Source organism: Erithacus rubecula (genome assembly GCF_903797595.1).
Source record: "Erithacus rubecula genome assembly, chromosome: 12".
Lineage (NCBI taxonomy): Eukaryota > Metazoa > Chordata > Aves > Passeriformes > Muscicapidae > Erithacus > Erithacus rubecula.
This window is the reverse complement of record NC_136664.1, coordinates 13,095,690-13,119,620: the sequence shown is the minus strand read 5'-3', so window position 1 is coordinate 13,119,620 and position 23,931 is coordinate 13,095,690. Positions and strand designations below refer to the sequence as shown.

Below are 23,931 nucleotides of genomic sequence, written 5' to 3'. Positions count from 1 at the left end.
CTGTGAGGTCAAACCCTAAAATTACTTCAGAACATTTGCATGCATTTTTAGGTGGCAGTCAGCAAATTTCATTTGAACAATGGGTAAGAAAATGCTCCCTTGGGTAAGTGGGACCAAAAAAAAGTGATTCTGTAGCTCCTTCAAACTGTTGCTTCACTAAAATATTGACTACAAATATGATGGAGTTTGACTTGGGAGAGTATTTATTTCAGTAATGCAAAAACCTCCATTATTTTCCACATTTCTCTTCTTTGGTGGCAATTTTTTTTAAAAAAAGGAGGGTTAGGCTTACAAAAGCTTACCAAATACATCTGATTATCTGATCCTCAGATGTAGCCTTTTAGCTCTTTCATTCAGTTGCATTATACTAAGGAAACATACTTTTATCTCTTACTTGCAGCTCTCGAAAAAGGCTGATTTGGCAGTATGCAGATTAAAGAAAAAAAAAATATATTTTCCAGGTAGTGTGGTATTGTGTGCAGCAAAACTAAGTGTGAGTGAAATTCTCTTTCAATTCCTTCAGCTGTATCCTCATCAGCACAGCTCTACTGATGGCATTTCTTCAATTTCCCATGGATATTTTCTGTCCTTTAAAAGTTCCTCTGAATCCTTATTCTTTTGTGATATGGGTATATCTGGCATGAAAATGATGTCTGGTTAGGCAAGGCAGGCAAGAACTCTCTCTGCCCTGTGCTATTCCAGCTCAAATTTCAAATTTTAACAGTAATTTTGAATTCCTTTTCCTGTGTACCTCCCCCTGTCCCTTTCTTGGAGTTCACTCATACTTTTGAATAAAAGATTAAGCCTTGAAGTTCAGCTGCTCTGGTGAGGTCTGTTAGCACTTACTCCTAAAACACATTTTACAGTTGCCATAAAGAATCCTACACAGAGCTTCAGAAATGTCTGAAAGGTCTCTCACTCTGTTAGTCAGTAATGTGCTGCCAGCAACTCCTGGTGTGTGTTCCATGTGCTGTTCTTACATAACCAACTGGGAGCTTTTTAATCAATCAGGATCTGAAAAAAACCAAATGCTTTTGTGTGAAGGAAGAGTGATTGAGGATACCAATGACAGCAAAGACTACAATAAGAAAACAGATTTTAAAATTTCCACTGCAACCTTACACTGAGTAGAAAAATTGGACATTAAAACAAATGCACTTTAAATAGCAGTTAAGTTATATTATTACATCCTTTCAAAAGCCTTACATAAATCTCCTTCCTAATTATGGTATTTTAAATATTTTTGAAGTATTTGTGATGCAGGTCAAGATGGTAGGAAGCATCTGGGTTGGAGGAAAATTATTGAGGAAAATAATCTAATGAACAGACAGATTATTAAATCCATCTGTGCACAGACCACACATCCATATCATCTCTCAGAAGACACAAAATATATGTTTTATCATAACATGCATTGCAAAATCCTGACAGTTAATTCTTCATATTGTACCAGGTTTGTATATTCCTTATTGGATGTCTCATATTACCTGATGTATAGAAACAGACTTTGAAGCAATTCAAAATATTTTTTTACACCATCTTTAAGAAAAAGTGTTCTGTTGGATTTGGAGACAGATTATGTAATTGTTAAGAGACCTCTTAAGTTTCAAACAGTAGAGAGGGAATTTGAAAAGAAAATGGGAAAATTTTTTTCTCTTTGATTTATAGACATAGCAGTTGAGACTGGAGAGAAGTAGTTCCTTAAGAACATCACTGCATCAAACAATCTTTAAGTATGAAACAAAGCAATATGAGAAAGGGAAGGTCTGATAGCAGACTGAGAATCATGTTTTATAAAATAGCTGCAGGAGGGCTTGAGAGCTTTAAAGAGTGCCAGTGAGGGGGCAGAAGAAAAGTGTGTGCACATCTTAGAAGAAAATTACTGAGCTTTAATCTCAAACATATTAACGTCAAGCCTTCATTGTGAGGTAGCTTGGTCTTGGTTTTTGGAAATACTGAGCTCTCTCACATTTGTATAAACAGAAGAAATAATGCAGAGGTGAGGAGACAGGAAAAAGTTACAAGAGTTTTACAGGCATAAAATATAGATACTCATGAATTGCAATTCTTTTTAAAGAAATAGGTCTTGAGAAGATCATTATTGCAAAATCATTAGTAGGATCTCCCAAGGAGCTCAGGAAGAGCATGGCTATCCTGACAGTCTCTGAAGCACATGAAATGAATACCACTACTACTTACATGCTCAGCTGGGACCTAAAACAGTGCCCAGCTGTTCTATCAATGAAAATTCTGTGGGGTCAAGTTGTTGTGGCAGTCCAGCTGCAGAGAGAGGAAGCAGGGACACAGATTTATGAACTGGGAAGCACAGGTGCACTACACCATCTGGCAGAGTGGTCCCTGTCTTTACCCCATTGCACTGACACATCTCCCTCAGCCAGGCTTGTGCTGCACCCAGACCAAAGCAGGAGCACCTGAGCTGTGTGAAGTGGGGCTGTGGCAAACAAACATCACACTCGATTTCACAGGAGGGGAATATTGAATGGAAACACAAAGAGGGTATTGCCCCCTTTATATGACATTTGCAAGATGAGTTATAGGTACCCACATTTTAAGGAGGATGAGGCTTTATCTAAAAAAATGAGAAAGAGAAGCTCAAAGTTAAGCCGTGACTCAATCATGGAGCACTGGTCATGGTCACTGAGAAATTATTTTTATTATAATAGGAACTCTTCAATCTGTTGGATACAACAGCAGCCAGTCTCTGGAAGCCAAGATTTGCAAGCTGCAAATTTTTACCAGGTAATTAACTACTGAACAGCACACCCATAGAGGTGGCAGATGATGTCTTGCAGTCACTTATAACCAAGGCTGAATGCCTTTGAGATAGAGTGTAAGTCAAAAACTATGGACTTGATGCAGAAGTTGCTGGTGAGAGTTAGAGGAGTCAGACCATGTGGCAAGAGCCCCTTTTAATCTTAAATTCCCCAGGCTGGAGGCACATCTTAATACTTAACTGCTACACTGCTTCTCCAGGTGTCAAGAAATGTTCAGCTAGTCTAGAAAAGCATTCTGAAAGTCTGTTGCTCATATGTGATTTGCTTGTATTTAAGCAAAATACAATTTGGGGGATCCAGTACTACCTAGATATCATAATCAGGATGTGACCCTGTAGTATTGCTTAGAATACAAAGTAAAACATGGCCCTGGGTATTAAGAGTTTTTCAGGAGAAATAGAAAGTAATTTTAAAGGAATTATAATCATTGAGTTTTTTTATACAGCTCTAGAATTAATTAAAAAACTATTGTTAATGACCACAGATTCCAGTCATCTCTGAAGGAAGTAAAAAATGGTAGTCTGCAGAATAAACATGGTGCTATTTCTAGATTCTTTTTAATCCAAATACTCAAACTGAGAAAATTACTCAATAAGTGTGATGAGCAAATATTTAACCTTTAGGTTTAGTTTTGTGTTCACATTCCAAACAAATATAGTTAGAGATGCTTAAACATTTGGAAGTGTTGAACATATGTTTACAGAGTAATTATATTTAACATTGGGAAATTCACAAAACACTTTCCACATGTGTTATTGTGCCCTTTTACATTAATGTTTTCTAAATGTCAGGTTGAATAGTATATTAAATTCCAGCTTCTTTCTAAGGTACCTGAAGTGGTAGCTTTAGAAGATGTTTTTCTCAGCTGTATTAACTTCCTGCATTTAAATATCCTGTTGGTATTTCCATATATCCTATGACCTTGTATTTTCCAGTAAATCAACAGATGAAGGTTTCAATAAACCCCACCATTAAGCAAGGCTTTTACTGCAGCTATCCTCTTGCATTTCAAACTGTCAGTTTGCTGCTACTGTGATTTCCCCTCTGTACAGGATTACCTTTGTCCAACAGAATCATGCAAGTCAGTGATTAACAAGAGATTGGCTAATGTAGTTCACTGTATTATGCAATTTTGATATTGCACCTCGTTTCACCAATGGGGAAAAAATTAAACTGGACTTTTTCGTCTGAACTTTCCACTTTTTCATCTGAACTCTCTATAGGGCCTCAGTGCTTGGAGTCCTTTCAGCTGGGCAGGCAGTTTTGGCTCGCTGTCCCAGTGAGCTGTGCCCTGGCTGGTACCTCCAGAGCTGCTGAACATCCCTGTGGAAGTGGAATTCCCAGGCAGCCAGGCTGGGAACGGTCTGGGAACGGGCAGCAGCAGATGGGCTGTGCTCCTCGCTGTCCTCGGGGAGCTGCCGGCTCCCGGAGCTCCTCCCTCCGCTGCGGGGCTCCCGGGAGCACGTGGGAGGACACTGCCCTCACCTGCCCACACCTGCCCTCACCTGCCCTCACCTGGCCACACCTGCCCTCACCTGCCCTCACCTGGCCACACCTGGCCACACCTGGCCACACCTGCCCTCACCTGCCCACACCTGCCCTCACCTGCCCTCACCTGGCCACACCTGACCACACCTGCCCTCACCTGCCCACACCTGCCCTCACCTGCCCTCACCTGGCCACACCTGCCCTCACCTGCCCTCACCTGGCCACACCTGGCCACACCTGCCCACACCTGGCCACACCTGCCCTCACCTGCCCACACCTGCCCACACCTGCCCACACCTGCCCTCACCTGGCCACACCTGGCCACACCTGCCCCCACCTGGCCACACCTGCCCACACCTGGCCACACCTGCCCTCACCTGCCCACACCTGCCCTCACCTGCCCACACCTGCCCACACCTGGCCACACCTGCCCTCACCTGGCCTCACCTGGCCACACCTGGCCACACCTGGCCACACCTGGCCACATCTGCCCACACCTGGCCACACCTGCCCTCACCTGCCCTCACCTGCCCACACCTGGCCACACCTGCCCACACCTGGCCACACCTGCCCTCACCTGGCCACACCTGCCCTCACCTGGCCACACCTGGCCACACCTGGCCACACCTGCTCCCTCAACAGGAGGAACTGCTGCTTCCCATGGAGGGGGGCAGAGCCCTGGAATGCCTCTGGGGAGGGCGTGGATTCTCCCTCTCTGGAGACCTTTCAAACCCACCTGGGCGCGTTCCTTTGCCACCTGCGCCAGGTGAATCAGCGGGTGGGACTGGGAGATCTCCAGAACTCCTTCCAACCCGAACGGTTCTGTGACTCTGAAACAGGGTGCTGAGCGTCTCCTGCACGGATGCACGAAAGCAGAATTTGTGTAAAAGCCAACAAAAAAAGGGATTTCACCTCCTAACCGTCCCAGACGATTTGTTACACGCCTCCTCTGCAGTGTCGGAGCCCTTGGCGCTGGATGCAGCGCACAGCCCGCGCCCATTGCCAGTGCTAGCCTGACACCTGCCGGCGGGCAGCGGCCCCGGGGGGACTGGCGGGGAACCGGCCCGGCGCGGTGTTTGCAAGGACACCGGACCCGAGAGGCGCCGGCAGCGGCAGCAGGAGCGGCGGGAGCGCCTCGGCGCGGCGGGGGCGATTCGCGGCCCATTCGCGGCCCATTCGCGGCCGATTGGGGCCGGGCCCCGGCCGGGGGCAGCGCGGCCGCCGCCGCCAGGGGGCGCAGCGGGCGGCGCGCGGCCCGTCCCTACCGGCGCCCGTAGGGGGCGGGGCCGCGGCGCGCGAGGGGCCGGGCTGCCATGGCGGCGGGGCCGGCCTGAGGGGCGCGGGGCAGGGCGAGCGGCACGGCAGCCATGGCGGCGGGCAGCGCTATCCAGATCCCCACCCGGCTGCCGCTGCTGCTCACGCACGAGAGCGTGCTGCTGCCCGGCTCCACCATGCGCACCAGCGTGGACTCGCCGCGCAACATGCAGCTCGTGCGCAGCCGGCTGCTGAAGGGCACCTCGCTGCGGAGCACCATCATCGGTGTCATCCCCAACACCAGCGACCCCACCTCCGACTGCGATGACCTGCCCAACCTGCACAGGTGCGGCTCGGCCCGGCTCTCCGCGGGCCCCGGAGCGCGGCCCGGCCTCGCCGCCCCGGAGGCGCCTGTGGCTCCGAGCAGCCTGCGCGCACCACGGCCCGGGCAGCTGCGCGACGGGGTGGCCGCAGGGGAACGTTGAGAACAGGCTAAGGACCCGCAAAATGAGACGAAAGAACGCAGGTCTAGGGCTGTCGCAGCTGTTAGCATAGCATTTTTCAGCTAATAGGTAACACGGATATTGACTTAGTTCACATGGAATGGAAACACATTGTGTTTCTGTCTGGTGAAACTAACATGAGGTAACCATTGCTCCCTGAACTTTATCATATCAGTGGACTTGGCAAGATGTTGCAAGAAAAGAACTTCTGTTGTACATGCTTACATAGATACTAAAACATTGATTCAGTAGAAGGCCGGGAATGTCAGTGGAGAACTGTCATTTACAAACACTCCTGTTTCCCAGTGTATATTGCTTAAACAGAAATGTCAGTGTACTTGTCCACAGCCAGATCCATTGTTATGAAGAAATTACATATGTTTCTAAATTGCATGACTGTATTACAGTGTCTTAGTTTTTTCAGTTAACTCATTTGTGTTCAGGGTTTAGGGTTTGGGTTTGTAATCTGTGTTACAAAGGGGATTGGATAATTTGATTTAATTTCACGATAGGAGCTATGATCCAGTAGAGTCTTGCAAACTCTAGCTTGGTTGCTTCTGATAAGGAGCACACAAAATGTTCTGTGGAAGGTGACAGATAATACAAGGATTTGATCTGTTTTTAGGATTGGCACTGCTGCCTTGGCAGTTCAGGTGGTCGGTAGCAACTGGCCCAAGCCCCATTACACGTTGCTGGTGACAGGCCTGTGCCGGTTCCAGATCCTGCAGCTGCTGAAGGAGAAGCCCTATCCCGTTGCTGAAGTACAGCAGTTAGATCGACTTGAGCAGTTCACCAATGGCCATAAATCTGAGGAGGAGCTCGGAGAGCTGTCAGAGCAATTCTACAAGTATGCAGTACAGGTAATTTGTTCTATTCTTGTATGTCACATAACCTGTGGGTACATTTAGGCTCTTTATTTGTGTTCTATTTGCCCTTTTGTTTCTTCAATTCCTATATTTTTCTGCTACTAGTAGAGTTTCAGTATTTCTGCTACAAAATAAATGTTACTGTTACAGGTTGAGGTTTCTATGCCCAGTTTCAGGGTATCTACACAGCTCATTGCAGCTGAGTCTCTGCAAACTGCTTGTGTTGGTACTGTCATAAGTTGCTGTTTCATATACAGCTATACTATAAATACATTCTAGTAAAAGATTTAATTAATTTTTCTAGAGTTTTGCAGATATATAAGAAAATATATGCAATAGAAGTGTAATGAATTGGAATTTAAAGGATGTATTGAAAAAGAGTCATAGGGAAGGTTTTAATCTGGGTATGTGGGGGAAATAGGAAATGTAAGTATTTAAAAAAAATGCTGCAAACAATGGTGGTACCTTTGAACTTCTCTAACAAGCAGAAGGTTCCAAGTCTTGGTGCTCTATGCTGGGTTAGTGCCTCACTGTGAACATTTGGTCAACTTATTTCAGTAGCTTTTTAACAAACTACCTAGACATACATCACACTGAAAGATACAATCCTGTTTGGATCAGAGAGCCAGTGAGATAATTCCAAAAGAAACCCAGTGGCCATTGGCATTGTTGCTTGTGTGTTGTAGCTGGTTGAGATGCTGGATATGTCCGTGCCTGCAGTGGCAAAGCTCCGGCGTCTCCTGGACAATCTGCCCAGAGAAGCTCTGCCAGATATCCTGACCTCTATCATCCGAACAACCAACCAGGAGAAGCTGCAGGTATCGTGTTCTTCTGCAGTTTCAGTGGGCTTTGGTGTTACTATCTTTTTGAAGTCAGTCACTTTTCAGTAATTTTGGAGTTGCTTACACTTGTGACTGAAAAGCGATAGCGCTGTGCCAACAGGGATTTGTGTTACAGCTGAGCATGAATGCTTGCAAAATGGTTTGATGGTGTTGTTTAAAGTGTTTATATATGCATATGGCAGAACTCACCTAAGGTAAATAGGTCTAGTTGGGAAATCTTGGAAATTATTCTTTGTATTAAACAATAGGTAAAGCGTGGGCTTTCCATGTAGATGATAAATCCTTCTTCACATTGTGTTGAAACTCTGATTAATTATCCCAGCTGACTATTATTATACATACCTTAATGCTAATAACTTGATAATTTAAATATTTTTAATACTAGAATTAAATGCATTTTAAAATATCTTGAAGTCTGGGTTTCTTTAAACACTGAGACAGTGGTTAAGTTTATACCACATGTCAAAGTAAATCTATGCAAAAATGGTCTTTATGGCTTGGTGCTTATTTGTCTGATTTCTGTATTTGCTTGCTGTGTTTTGGAAGTTGCTCCTTTCCTTCTCTAACTGCTTATGCTACACCTGGAATTGAAAGTGTGTTAGGTTCTTTCAAAGCACCACAAGTAGAAATTAATGCAGTAAATTGAAGGGAAGGTGTGTGCTATAGCTGAATATCCTGCTGGAGGAAGGTACATTAGTTATTAGTGTGTTATTTTATTATTTGAAGTTCTAAAATGAGAGCAGCTGGTGGAAGCTGTGGAAATACAGAGGAGCAGAATTCTACCCATTTCCACATATTAACTTAATTTAATATGAAAATGGAATTGTGTGCAAAATATTAAAAAGACAAAATAAAAAAGTTTCTGAACAAAAACCCTAAGGCACAAGGTGTGCCTAGATTACCCAAGGAGATGATGCTGTAACTTTCTTAACAGGGGCATCTCTTTCCTGAGGCCAAGTAATTGAAAAATAGAACATGAATAGATGTTTGCCACAGAAAATGCAACTAAATTATTAAGATGTTTTAAAGCTAGACAGGATAAAATAATTTTTTTCTAGTTTGAAGTGCTTTGTAGCTCAGGCATCCAGACCCTTGAGGCTAGATTTTGTGTACTGTATTCTCCTTGCTTTTCTTGCTCCCTGTTTTCCTAAATCCATCTAATCTATACCTCTGGTCAAAAGACAGTAGCAGTACCTCCATGTTCTCTTCCCCCAGAGTGAGGATTCATCAGTGTGAACTTGTTGCTTACAACTTGCTTACAGCTCCTTGCTCTTAGATTTTAGATGCTGTTAGGCTGGAAGAACGGTTCAAGATGACCATACCATTGCTTGTTAGACAGATTGAAGGCCTGAAGCTGCTTCAGAAAACAAGAAAGTCCAAACAGGATGATGATAAAAGGGTATGGATCTTTAAATTTGGGATACTAAAATGTTCTAAATAAATACTAAGATGTACTTCTTAAATAGGCTAATGAATGCATTATATTAATCTGTGCATTTTTAATGTATAGCCATAGTGTGTGATCATAGTCTGGAGCTGCAGAGAACACCCAGCTGGCAACTTTGGCTGTGTAGATGCACAAAAGACAAAATATTTGTCTTAAAACTGCCTAGGCTGTATTGAAATTTTTTTAAATTTAATTTTTTTTTTTATCTGAGCACTTTGTGACATTAAGTGAATACTCAGATTCCTCTGAAGAGTCAGTTCATGTGCATGGTATGTACAGAGTGACTTCTGGCCTGTGCAGTGAAAAGTCTGTCTTTTACAGATGAGTGGCAGCTTTTGAACTACAGATAAAGAATGGGTGTTGTAAAGTGGAGCTTGTTTACTTTGCTACATCTAACTGCACTTATATAGTTTAGTAACTGGGAAGTCATTGAGAAATGAAAAAAGAGAGATTTACCCATTTTGTTAAGAATGAATTTATTCTGTGTAATACAATGGGCTGCAGTGCTTGAAATATCAGAAATAGCTCCTTTCAGTTTTGTTCTTGTTTTGTGGTGTTTGCTACTTTAGGATATATGGTGAACTCACAAAATACATAAAGAGCTGTAGCTTTTTAAAGGAGCACCAATAGCAGTTTTTGAAGTTAATTTCTGCAGTTCTGAGTTCTTCTGTACACCTTAGCTGTTTTTTGCCATGATTTTCATTCAAAGCAAAAGGGCACAGCCTATTTAAAAACCAAGACCTGGTGCAATTCTGTGCCTCTGTTTCCATTGAACAGGTTGTAGCTATTCGTCCTAATAGAAGAATCACTCATGGAAGCATTACAGAAGATGAGGAGGAAGAAGAAGATCATGATGATGTTGTCATGCTAGAAAAAAAGATTAGAACATCCAGTATGTCAGAACAAGCTCTTAAAGTTTGTCTTAAAGAAATAAAAAGGTAAGAGGCTTTTAAATGGTGGTTTCTTTTAAAATTTAAAACAAATCTTGCATACCTCTTCCTGTTTGATATATATTCATGTTGATTGTGTTTTTGAAATTATTTTAAACCTCAGGCAGCAGTCACTGCCTTGTGGTGCAGTAGAGGCTTTCTATTGCATTTAATTTCTGGTAGGCCTTTTGAATTCTGTACTTATATTTCCAGATTAAAGAAGATGCCTCAGTCAATGCCAGAATATGCTTTGACAAGAAATTACTTAGAACTGATGGTAGAATTGCCATGGAACAAGAGTACTAAAGGTAAACCCTTCTCTCAGTGATGATTCTCTTGCACATAAATTTTAGGACAAATAACTATCATGTAGACACTGTGAATTAGGTCTGTCTTGTAAAAACATTGGTAAGTTGCTCCAAGCCAGGTAAACCATTAGACTTCAGTGAGAGCTGTACACTGAATAGCCTGTGTAGCTCAGTTATATATCTAAGAATGTGGATTTGAAAATATTAAGAATAGTTTCATTTAAAATGAAGGTGTTGCTAATTACAATTTGTGCCAGTATGTATCAAAAATAGTAAAGAAATTAGCAGCTAAATATTTTTATATGTCAGACAAGAAACCCTTTTGTAGTTTTCTGTAACATTGGTCTTTCTGGAGAAGATTCTGGTTTGTCTTAAGCAAGTATGGTAAGAAAAAAAAGGATAAAAAACACAATTGTAATTAATTTTAATAATTACAACTTAGGGTGCAGTAGAAAAACTGAGTCTGTGTCTGCTTTGTACCATAGTTTTTGGAGTTGTGAGTAGAGGGTGATGCTGATAATCTTGCACACAGATACAGTGTGCAAAAATGGAGAGTGAGGGAAGAGTAGGAAACCAAACACTACCAACAGAAATCTCTTACTGACTAGCTCAAGTAGGTTAAGTGGGCAAAATGACTTTGCACACTTGCATATCCATCTCTGCCCTTCTGCTGGTATTTGTAGTGGTGAATTGGTGCTGGTTTGAAGTAGAGCTCTGGCTCTTTACAAATCTTCTTGTCAATATTTTCTTTAATCATTAAATTGTAAAAAGATCTGCCTAACATGTGCTTTGCAGTATTATTCAAAGAATCCCCAAATGAGTAAAATGTTTGTTGACAGTCACGTCCTAGCAGAATGATTTTTTGGTGGAAGTTGCTCTTTGATCTTCTAAAATTACGCTGTGTCATGTGAAGTTTGGTGTTTTTACTTGAAGCAAAGTTTGTGAGTGTGACCTGTGTGATTGCTATTTTGAACTCTGTAGCTAGAGTGAATAAAAACACACATGAATATAGAAATACAAAATACTGATAATTATTTTAGCTTTGGATATCATTATCAGTACTCTGTCACTTTCAGTACTATAATCTGCGTATCTTAGGTCTGATTTCCTTATTGAAGAAGGAAATTAAAGAGGAACTTTAATACTTTTGTTTTAGAAAAGCATTGTCTGAATTAGTTGTGTGAGTTGGGGGATTGCCTGATGAAGGTATCTGTTTCTGCTGTAGGGTGAATTGTTTCCATTCTTAAGGTGAATGTGCTGATCTCTGTGCTGTTGTTGATGCCAGATCGCCTGGAAATCCGCGCAGCTCGGATTGTTCTGGACAATGACCACTATGCCATGGAGAAGCTGAAGAAGAGAGTTTTGGAGTACTTGGCTGTGAGACAGCTTAAAAACAACCTCAAGGGACCCATTCTTTGTTTTGTGGGGCCCCCAGGAGTTGGTAAAACCAGTGTGGGAAGATCAATTGCAAAGACTTTGGGTCGAGAATTCCACAGAATTGCTTTAGGAGGAGTCTGTGATCAGTCTGATATTCGAGGCCACAGGTAATTACTACTTCTTTTCTTAATTGCAGTTTATTTCTCTGCAGAATGTATTGATTATTTTCACTGTTCAGCAGTGAAAATTTTCACCGAGATTTTGCTTCTATGCAACAATGGTAGGTATTTATTGATTTTCCTTGGTTTAGTGGTGTTACTTGGGAGAGAATTTTAATGGGAAAGGATGTTTAGTGTTGTGGTACAAGCTTTAGTCTTTCCTTCTGCTGCTTCCCTTTATTGTCATAGGGAAAGGATGTAATCTTCAGTTATGTTAGAACTTGAAGTAAAATTCTTCAGAAGGTTTTATGCAAACTCTTGATTTTTCTGCTTTTTAAGAGGGATATAAAGATTTAATTATCCAGTATAACCATGGTAGCAATACCTTCCTTCATAACCATTTTTGCTGGTAAATGCTGAGGAGAAACTTGGAGTGATACATGAAAGTTGCTAGAGGACAGCAATGGCCTTGTTTGTGCACTGTTTTCCTAATTCAAAAGGAGATTTATGCAAGAGCACATAAGCAGGCAAATTTCAAAGGAAATCTTTTGGATGACATTCCTTAGGACTGTTCTTGATATTGGGCTCTTTATGTATCTATTGATTAGTCTTTTAAATGTCTAGTTCATTCCTCAGTCCTTGACACTAGAAACATAATCAGTGGGCAGTAGAGACAGATAACTGCCAAGCATCAGTGCAACATTTTTGTTTCCATTGCACACATTTTATACTTACTGCATGCAGTGTAGAAAATCTGGAATAATGACTTTTAGTCAGGTTTTCTTTTAAGTCAGGTAATTGAATAAAATTTCTCCTTACAACAGCAGGTGAATACTGTGAATTAAAGATATCAGTTATTCTTTTTTATGCCATCTAGCAGTTAATTTTGCCAATCACTATGCAGCTACTCTCAGTGGAATACACCTAAAATAGAATGTCCTAAAAACAATTTCAAATGTCACTCAACAATTTATGCTATTCAAAGTGAAGCCACTAGAGGCTGTGGAATACTCAGCATTATGGAAAGCAGCTTTTCCAGAGCAGAGCAGGAGGAAGTAGTTTGTAGCAGGGAAACCACATCTTGAACTTGATATTATAAACAAAAGTCAAACTTTCTATCTTGAGCTTAGACCTTATAAAGAGTAAAGACAAGGAGAGCCTCTAAAAGCTTTTTAGGTCAGGTGTTTGTGGCTCTCACACATTTTTGAAAGCATTATTAAGTTATTAGTTCATGTTAGAAGCTAACCATTATAAACTTAATATTAAAAAGTGTATGAAATTAACCAATGGAAAATATTTGCTAAGATACTTTATTTTTCACCAGCAAAGGAAAATGTAGTCTAGAATTAGCAAGAAAATTGTGTGGTTACCATTCAACAAGCAAGTGTATAGTTTAGAAATTAACTTTAGAGCAGTTGGTACCAGGAGTCTTTGTAGCCACCTGCTTTTTCCAGTTTTTTGTAGCTAAAATCAAACCCACCTGTTGCATACTGGATTTTAAATTCTATTTTGTTTTGTTTTCCTCCTCAGAATAAGATTTCATCAAATTGGAACTGCAGCTTTATAAGAGCTCTGTAATGTCCTTTTGTGTGAATAAATCCTTCATGTTATTCCCCATGAAGTGAATCCATGTTGTGCATCTGGTCAGAGGGGGATGGTCTAGAAGTGGAGGAGACACAGACTCTTGTTTTCTGAGTTTTGCTCTTGAGCAGACTGATTTTCTAATATTACACCTTAGAAGACATTGTTTTTCTCCTGAAAGCTCCTTATTAGGCTTTGGGGCTTAAGTTAAGGATTCCATTAACATTGCAGGAGAACAGTACTTTTTGTGCCTACTGATGTGTTGAACATATTAAAAAATGTACCAAGTGTACTAGAACATTCAAAATAAACTGTTACAGCTTGGCTTGCAGGCAAGCAGAGCCTGAAATAGCATTCACCTGGGCCACTTCAGTGAAAGGTTCAGACTGGGAGATTCAGCAGAGCTCTTGCAGAGCAGTAGGCTGGGGTGTGGTGTTTCAGTAATTGTGCTGTCCCACCTGGTGTGTCAATGTGGCATTGGAGCTGCCCAGGTTTGCCATTTCACTGGGGATCATGTGCCTGCCCCTGGAGCTTGGGAGTCCTTCACTGGCTGAGTGAAGAGTAGTGAATATTGTTCTGCAGCTCAAAACAAAATCATTCTTTGCTGCAGAGCCAGAACTCCTTGATCAGACATCCTTCAGCTGTTGTCTGCATTTACCACTCATCTATACCATATGTTAAAGTATACTGGTTTACATTTGTTGTTTACTTGTATTAAAAAAAAAGAAGAAAACCCAGAAACCACTCTGAGGGATGACTTAAAACTTTTTTTCCAAGAAGCTCATTGCTTCTAAAATCTCCTCAGTATTGATATTTTGTATCACACAGGAAATGTGTGATCTTCTCCACTGGGTGTTTTTCTATTTCTGAAAAGGAAAGATGTAATTGTGCCATTTATTTATAGTGGTGCTGGTGAGGTAAGTGTGAAGCTCTTCTTTCTCACCTTCATGTGAAGCACTCCTTCCTGTATTACCACTGCTTTGCAGTTTGAAAAGGCAGGACAGTTCACTTCTGGTTTAGGCCTTTGCTGAGGGCTTGTTTAGATGCACCATTTGAGGAGAGGTGGGATTCCTCACCAGGACAGCTGTGCTGACAGAAGTTCCCTGCACAGGCCTTGTTGCACCAGAAAAAACAAACTGCTGACAGCTTTTACCCATGAGAGGAATGAGCTTTGTTAGACAGGAATGAGCTTTGTTAGACAAGTACAAAACAGATACAGGTTTTAAAGCCCTTGAGTGGATGTAACTCAAAAAAAAAAAAAAAAAAGGCTGTGATCTTGTGCAAGGATATTCATAAACAGTGATATTAACTTTGTTATCCTTTTCTACCCCTGCAGTTAAAAATTATTTAAAACTATTTGTCTCAAGATCACTGTGAAGAAAGTGAGTCCTGTTTCTTTCAATACTACCATGGCTTTAAGAGATCTATTTCCTGGGCTTTCCCAGTTTACTTTGGGAGAACCAAGAAGGTTGGATTTTCCAGCTGTTTTTCTTGCATTTTCTAGGATACATAGTGCCTGATGACATATTGTAGGACTAGTGTTTTGTTTAAAGATACTTTTTCACTGATCTAAAACTATATGAAGAGATTACTAAGTTGTAGACCTTCTCTGCCTGAAGCTCTCAAGGGTTTGGGTTTTTAAGTATTGCTACACAAGTGAGGTAAGTAGGAAACTTGCTCTGTGCTTCCTGTTTTGAGTGGGGAAAGCTGGCTGTCCTCTGGATTTTATGCAGGGAAAGAAACTGCATCAAAAAATGAGCAAGGTAATGTAGGATATTGTTTTACGTCCTTTCAACCTTAGCAAAAATAATGAAATCAACATCACATTCAGTGATAATATTCCTAAACAGTAGCATTTAGTTTCACATCTTACAAGGCAAAGGTTAACAGCCAGACAGATAAATGGCCATATCTGCTTGTAATTTGAATATATTCTGGCTGGTTTTATATGTAAACACCTGCAGGGCCTGTCTTACCAAGGATTCTTTTGTTGAGATGTGTTTCCTAATAACTTTGGAGATCTCGAGTATTTGATTATTAGTGTAATACAATAGGTTTTGGTCCATCTCTAATAAATGAAGAGGTAACTACAGATTTAGATTCTTGCATCTCTTTGCCTTCATTTAGTTTATAAACCATCCTCTTTCTTAAAACTCAGTGGAATATGGATAGCTCAAATCTTTATAGGATTCAAAAGGACCAAGTAAAATTTTGTATATCTAAAAACACAAACATACATTTAAAAAGTGTAATGTTTTCAAGCATGCACTTGAGAATAATGTAGCAAGAACAAACAATGTTTTGATGTTTACCTAATTATGTTACATTATTACTAACAGAAGCAGAATACTGAAACAGTTGGACTGCATTGTCTCTGAAGCATATAAGATTATTCTCTAGTGCAGTGAGCACCTTGTAGTAAAAGCAACCCAAAGAAGAATAACATTAGCACCACCAAACAAAAACCCAAACCCATAGCTGAAAAAACCCCAAATCCCTCCAAAAACAAAGAAATGCCCAAATTGCTACACTGATAAATTTGTTTACACTGGTAAGTGATTCACTTGTGTGAACTCCAGCTCTGATTCAGTCTCCTCATTTTCTGATTGCGTTTTCTAGAGTGCTTTCCCTGTCTTGGCAAGGCTGTGGGTGTGCAGATGGAGGAGGAGGAGGCAGGCTGGCTGTGTAATAGCTCCCCATGCAGAGTCCTGATCTGTAATGAATGTTCCACAGTGCAGCCCTCTGTGAGAGCCAGCCGCTCCCTTGCTGCAGATTAAGACTACACAAAAGCACTCAAGTGAGGAACTGTTGCCTGCTGGCTGCTTCAGTCTTTAGCAACTGCCTCAGGAAGGTGGTAACAGGCAAACCGAATTTCTCTTGCAGTGATGGCAGTTTAGAAGATCTTAAAACCTTTTATTTTTCTCAGAACTACAATTAAACACATTTACTGCAATTTGTTTGCTCAGTGGTTAGATGTTACATGGAACTGACACCATTGCTGTGTGGTTTGGGTTCTGCTTTTGTTGTTTTTTGGGTTTTCTTTGTATTTAAAGTCATCTTTAGTACTTTTTGAAATTAGTCCTGTGGTATTTTTGGTTTCATCTTTGTAAATGTCATCCTGTTTATTTTGGATGGTAGCAAGATCATATGGCAAAGCAGGACTGTTCTGCTTGTCTGCTTTGTGAGGGTTGTGAGCTAGATATTGTAATTCAGCACTTAATGCATCTCTCTATTCTTAGAATTTCATGCTCTTAATTGTAGTATTTTGAGTAGTTATGGGACAAGCAGAAAAGGGCATGATAAATGCAGCAAACAAGGGTTATATACATCTGTAAAATGTAGTTGTGCTCTCTGTGTTTTGTGGAAAAGAGATTTCACTGATTTGCTGAATAAATTCAAACTCATCATTTTTTATTTCATTACAGTGTTCAGCTTTTCATTTCATATTGAAATGACAGTAAATACAGTTCTTTTTGGTGGATGTTTGTTAAAGCATGCTGTCATGGGGACATTGATAGTTGAGCATAATTGGAATTTTGCTCTCTTTTGTAACATGCTGTGCGAACTCTGTTGTGATGACAAAATCCCAGCATTATAATTATGAAAATGTTTTTATTAATGAGGTTCCCAAATCTGTTTCTGTTTGTTCTTACAGTACAACGATGCTGGTACTGAAACATGTTAAGATGTCCACAAGCTGTAAAGTTGTGCAAATGATTGTCTTTGCAGACCAACTGGATCACCGTGGAACTTAAATTTTCATCTGCTGCTATAATTGCATATATTAACTCAGTTGTATATTCCTTACTTTTATTAAGCATTGCACAATTTTTTGCAAAAAAAGCAAGACTTGTTGCAGTGGTCGTTGTTCTTGTATTTTGCCTGGAGTTTCATTGTGGCATTTTGATGTTGCTTGTCCTGCTGGCTGTGTCACCACCCTGTTTCCCCATTCCTTTCCAGGCGCACCTATGTGGGCAGCATGCCTGGCAGGATCATCAACGGGCTGAAGACTGTGGGGGTGAACAATCCTGTTTTCCTCTTGGATGAGGTGGATAAACTGGCAAAGAGCTTGCAGGGGGATCCTGCAGCAGCCTTGCTTGAGGTAAGAGGTGTTAAACTGCAAGTATTGTTTCATTTGGATTTTAAAATAATTAAGCTGGACTTGGAAGATTCACTGGATGAAAGAAGGCCTGACAGTGCTGGCTCTATTATTCAAATATCAGCTGCTGAGTTCTGACATGGGTGGTTTCTGTCAATTCCTTGGGCACAATGCAGATGCTGCTGCATAGTGGCTAAGTGACATAAATCTCAGTGAGCTGTACTTGAACACAAGGACACATTTGGGGTGTTTTCTGTATTTAAATAGTGTTTAAACCCTAAACATCACTTACTTGGGGGACTTCAAGACATTGATTTTTAATGATCAGATGTTGTTAGCTAAGAAAGAGCTGTAGAGGATCTAGACAGTAACTACTTCAAGTTTTACCCTTTCTTTCTTGGAACAACTTTAATATATTTTTGCAGCTCTTTATGGCACCAGCTTGTATTGGAGCTAAGCAGTTTACCCAGTGCATAATATGGACTAGCTGCATGTTCTTTTAGGAGCATTTCTTTAATTAGTGCTGTAATTAATTCTCTGAACTTAGATTTTTCATGTAAGTCACAGATTCCCACTCCTTGACTGATTATGGTGTGATGAGTGTTTGGCTGATTATGGTGTGATGAGTGATAGCTTTCCATGAGAGTCAGGTTTTCCATGAGTGCATTTTTTCTGAACTTCTGGCACTCAGACTAAGACGTGAATGAATCTAATTTTGAAGCATATATAAGTTAGTTTATCAGAAAGGTTTTAGAGTTGTCAAAGTTGATTTGCTTAAAGACACAACATTTTGGAGATACAGTTGAGGACTGGTGAATGAGATACTATTGGAATATTTTGTAAATCTCATCAAGTGTTGAGATGTTATTAATTAGGTTAGTTGGGCTTTCAGGAGGCCAAAACTGGAGTGATCATGAAGAAGATGCAAGCTTCCTGTATCATGTAGCAGACAGCACTGAGGAGTTATCAGAACCTTCTTCCACCAATTTGTGCTTATTCAGTGCTTTATTCTAGTTTGCTGGAGCACGTCCTCAAGTGTGAGGAAGAGACAAAGCATTGCCCTTCCTTGGGCAGAAGGCTGTGTCCATCTTGCTGTGCCAGCACAGGTGGCAAAGGGGAGAGTGAGGGAGGGAATGGCAAAGGGAAGAATGAGGGAGGTGCTGGCACAGCAGGGCTGGGTCAGGCTAAAGTGTTGAGGCTGCCAGGGCAGATGCAGCACTAATGCATGTGATGGTTTTAGTATTGTGTGTGCTTAGAGACCCCTTGTACTGCTGTAGTTTCACACTCTGCCTTCTCTTTTGCTCTCTCTGGCCCTAGGGACTGCCATGCTCCCAGTGTTGTAGCTGCACTGCTTCTGGCATGGTTCTGTACCTGTTTTCAGTCAAAAGTAGAGGCATTAGTAACATTTTTTGAGCTAACCTGACTCGCTTTCACTGAAGTGACTTAGGGCATAATCCTAGAAACATCTCAGCTGTCAGACCTGGAGTGTGGTAGCTTTGGTAGGTGGGGATGAGAGTGGTTCAGATAGTATTTGCCTACAGAGTCATTCTAATGACTCTCTTGACTGACAGTGCTTAATGCAGTGATTTAAATATGAAAAATGCTACTTAAATTAAGGTGTCATGAGCTCATCTGGATGCTGCATGACATTCTGCAAATGAAGTGTCAATTGACTTTTTACAAACGTCATTATTTTCTTTCTGCTAGATAGTGGAAAATTACTGTTTTGACAAGGCCAACGAGTTCTTTGAAAATCAGTGTATGAACAGGCTGTGGTTTGAGAGCTCTGTTTTGATCTTTGCATGTTAACATGAACTAGTAGTAATTTAAATGTGCTAGAAAATAGCATGGCTTCACTTCTTTAGCTTTTAAAAATGACAGTTAGGGTCCTTTACCTGTGCTTATCTCAAGTGTCTAGTACGCTTTTCCAGGGCACATGAAGGGCCTCAAGGTGCAAAGAAAACAAGCAGGGAAGCATAATAAATACATTATTCCTTGTACTATTCCTCTGGGGGATTTTATTCACACTTTGCTGAAAATATAATGCTCTTTATTTCTGAGTTTGCTGATACCTCGACTGTCATTTGTCTTTTAGTTACTTGAACTAACTGTCATAGCTCTAGTCAATGCATGGATAAAAATACCTGAAAATATTTTTTTCTATTTAGCTGGCTGTTGTTTGCTATGCAGACACAATGATTTGAGATTTCTTGGAAAGAGCGTTCCAATTACAAATCTAGATCTGTATATTAATATTGGTAGTTTTATTCAACCTTTCCTGGGTTTTATAATTTTTTTTCATTCCATGCCCTGCAGTAGAGAACAACTGTATTTTTCTAGTGTGTCATTTGTGAGGGGAAACAAATTTAATTAATATTTAATTAGTTGTGTTTGAATTCTGGACACTTCATTGCTGCTTTGAGATGTTTCTGTTTTCCATCTTTTAAAAACACATTCTCAGTGACACTCAGCTCTGCTCCTGCCATGGATTTTTTTTCCAGCTAAGGCTCATAAGGTTCACTTCCCACTGCCTGCCTGGGCTGCAGGGTTTATGTAAGCCCTGCTAATTGCCCATTAGTTGCATCTGGAGAAGTAATTGCTCTATTAACCATGGCTGGGCTGCTCCCCTGCGAGATCTCTATATCCCTCTACTGCTGGCTAAACATCCTGAAGCAGGTGCTTTACCTCTTCTAATGGACAGCTCATGGCTGGACATAATAGCTTTATTTTCATCTGCTTCTTGTGGTTTATGTGGTTGGCAAGTCCATCTGGTGTGAGCAAGGTGGCTTTTATGCTGGAAAGCAAACAATAGTCAGTGGTCACCTAACTGATGCTTTTGCTGTTCATGCTGCTGCTTGTCTGATAAGTGCCATCATTACATACAAAAGGCACATCCTTTATTCCTTAATGTGTGGGTGTGTTAAATTCTTGCTGTCCACAGCAGGGCATATTCAGGAAGAAAACTGCCATCCCTGTAATCTTGGGAGCAAAGCTTGGTGCTTTCTAATTGCCTGATCCATGTTCATATCTACTGCTTGTGCAGAGCTGTTGCTTCAGCAAGACAGAATGTCTTCCTATTTCCAGTTACTGTTCATTAACAAAGGAATATTTTAGTCTAAATTTAGATGACCTCTGTTAAAAACAGAAGAAAACAGAAATGGATCCAAGTGCCTGATAGTGATTATTTGTATGCAGGGAAATTAGACCAGGAGCATAGCCAAGCAATTAAGTGTTCATGGAATTTATTCTGGATTTTGTGGTAATAAAAATCTATTACAGAGAAGCCTTTGTATGCATGTGAGCGATCCATCATAAATTAGCCAAGATATTTTGTGCACTGAATGTTCTTTTTGTACTTCATATTTCTGTATTAGTTAAATATCTTGGAAGAGTTTTGAACTTGAACTTCAATACAGATACCTAACTGAAGAACAGTTCCATTTGCTTTGGAAAATCTGATTGAAATACATAGGCAGGACATTGGTTTGTATCTTATTCTAAAAAACAGTTTCCATGACAAAGAATTATGAGTCTGGAGGATCTCCAGCCCTTTTAAAAAATCTCAGATAAATCACTATTAGATATTAGATATTAATTAGATATTAATATTAGCTATAACCCACATTGGTTTGGATTACAGTTTTCTTTATTTTTATTGGATAGTATTTTTTGCATGTGAATACAGCATCAATATTTTTTGTATCTTTGTAAGTAACATTCTAATCACCACCTTGGCACTTAGCATGGTTCATAAGGATTTCTAGTTGCAGACTAGAAGGGGAAAGAAACATGCATGTAAATAAATGTGTCAAAATGCTAATTTGATCTGTTAGAATTCAACAGCTTTGAAATTACTTGCAAATACTTCAGCCAATAGACTGGAATTCTGTGGAAATATTGTTATCAGTATTTTAAAAGGGATAAATTGAATTAGGATTATCTGTTTAAAACAGTTGGAGTAGTGGGAGGCTAATATTTAGTATAGACCTGCTTGTTTTGAAGAGAAGTTTGTAGCTGCTGTGCTTGCATGCCTGTTGTTGTGTTTAGGGCTGGGCTGGGGGACTGGCTGAGGTAAGGCACATCTCTGAATTATGCATCAGTGGACTTGGCTTGTCAGGATTCTTCAAGGCCTTTGCCTTCATTGGTAAAGAAGGGAGTAAATGCTAGCAGCTGCTTGCTGAAGAGGGTAAGAAAAGCTTTTGAATAGCTTAGAGTGAGTGCATAATGCCATTCAGTGAGTTCCAGCTCTAGGTTCAGAATTGATGCATCTGCTTCAGTATGTCTTAAGATTTCACTAATAAGGGGAATGTGTAACTGCTCTTAAATCTGTGCAGCACTTCAAAATAAAATCCAATTTTTTTCTGCTTTTTAGAAAAGTCAGCTGTGTTTCTGGTGTTCTGTATTTGAAGGATTTTTCTAGTTTGTTCTGATTATAAATTTTTTTCAAAAGGTTTTTTCACTTTCCAAAGCCTGGGGAGAATTTAAGAGTAATGAATATTCAGAATTGTTTCTTTTAGAATTGTCAAAAAAGTCCTCAAATCCAGTTGTTGTTTTTTAATTATCAACACTATTCTTGGCTATAACTCAGGTTGTGTACATTCATTTGGGTGTAGGCAGATAAATTATTTTGACAGCAGTGTGCTGTTTCTCAGGAGATGCATGAGTCCCATTATTTGTGACATGTGAATTATTTGTGTTGGTGTAGCATTGATCATTCATCATTTGGGAAGGAGGAATGTGGCTGTACTTCAAGGGGGTGTGAAGCAAAGGTGGTTCACAGGTGATACAGAAGCCAGGAGTACATTGATGTGTACTATGAACTTCCCATTTGTGGCACAGTTAAATCTACAAGACAGCATCTCAGTACCCTCATGTTCCACATATGTATTGAATATTTATCACCTAGTCTTAAGTCTAGGCAGGTGATGCATTAGCACACGAGTAGTACCAGAAGTGATAGTTACTGAACACAGTTATTGAAGCCCTAGCTCTACTTGTTCAGTAAATCTTTGAGGTTGGCCAGACTGTGTTTTTGTTCTACAGTGCTTGTTCAATTTTGTCTCCATTGTTTTGTGGCAAAAAAAAATTGCTGTGTTGGGAAGGCCAGGACTCACCAAGGGTCAAAGGTTGCCTGGCATGTCATGGGCGATAAGAACTTTTATTTCTTCCTTTAGTAATAAAGACTGGAAAAAGCAGAATGAATGGGGCAGGTGACAGATAAGGCTGGGATTGTGTTCTTCCCCTTGGTCTCTCAAGAGAGATCTCATGGGCTGGTGTGAGAGTAAGAAGAGCTGCCATCAGCAGGTGAGGATTGGAGTCAGGGGTTACTTGGAGAATTCTCCTTCTTCCGTGGGACAACATGGACTGCTTGTCCAAAGTTGCTTTGTGTCCTTGAAGGGCCACTCTGCCATGTGTGAAAGGTTATGGAGATGCAGTTTAGGGGAGGTGCTTGATGGATGAAGAAGTGCTGAAGCACCTCTAGAAAATGGCATGAAAAACTCATGGGGAAGGGACTTTTTGAACTGTGCATGTGACATGTAGTCACAGAGTAATCCATGCAAGGCCAGGATTCAGTGATATCCATAATGTATTTTATTATTGTAAAATCAGATTTGACAGATCCAAATGGAATATAATAAAAATGTGCATATTTTATTGACTTCTGATTGAATAATCGTATCACTTTTGTGTTCACTCTTGTTAAGGTCTTGGATCCAGAACAAAATCACAGTTTCACTGATCACTACCTAAACGTGGCCTTTGACCTGTCCCAAGTGCTTTTCATAGCTACAGCCAACACTACAGCTACAATCCCACCTGCCCTGCTGGACAGAATGGAGGTTATCCAGGTGCCAGGTAACACTGCAGTGCCTTCACTGCATGGCTGTTGCAGGTCCTTAGACAAGTTTGGGATATTTTTGCTGAAATGAAAGGCAGCTCACTAAGGAATGCCTGCCAGGAATCTGGAGTGCATAGCCAGAGTCCTTAAAAAAGGGATAAGGCAGGATGTCTCTGGAGAATATTATTTAGCATTGCACTCAGGCAAATTCAGTTCCAGGTCTGTGGAGATACATAGATACATTCTGTAATGATATTTTCCTTCACTGATTTATTTGTACCCTAATGGTCTGATAGTTATTTTTAAGATTCTGATGGAAAAAGGGGTCTTTGTAACACTAAAATTCTGGTTTTCTTCACATGAAGTTATGAATAGACACAAAGGATCATAACCAAACAGTCTTGTAAATTATAGCTGGGGAGGCTTTTTGTTAAATTCAATCAGG

The 23,931-nt window shown here is 40.6% G+C and overlaps 1 protein-coding gene across 1 annotated transcript in view; it reads left to right on the top strand.

The window, feature by feature from the left end:
- The first annotated feature begins 5,566 nt into the window (after positions 1 to 5,566).
- Positions 5,567 to 23,931, top strand: part of LONP2 (lon peptidase 2, peroxisomal) — a 40,061-nt gene continuing 21,696 nt past the window's right edge. Inside the window, exons 1-9 of the mRNA XM_079315846.1 lie at positions 5,567 to 5,883; positions 6,666 to 6,900; positions 7,593 to 7,724; positions 9,025 to 9,147; positions 9,973 to 10,133; positions 10,338 to 10,432; positions 11,718 to 11,976; positions 17,509 to 17,650; positions 23,353 to 23,503. Coding sequence (XP_079171972.1) covers positions 5,651 to 5,883; positions 6,666 to 6,900; positions 7,593 to 7,724; positions 9,025 to 9,147; positions 9,973 to 10,133; positions 10,338 to 10,432; positions 11,718 to 11,976; positions 17,509 to 17,650; positions 23,353 to 23,503 — 1,531 coding nt within the window. The 5' untranslated portion in view covers positions 5,567 to 5,650. The remainder of the gene's footprint in view (positions 5,884 to 6,665; positions 6,901 to 7,592; positions 7,725 to 9,024; positions 9,148 to 9,972; positions 10,134 to 10,337; positions 10,433 to 11,717; positions 11,977 to 17,508; positions 17,651 to 23,352; positions 23,504 to 23,931) is intronic.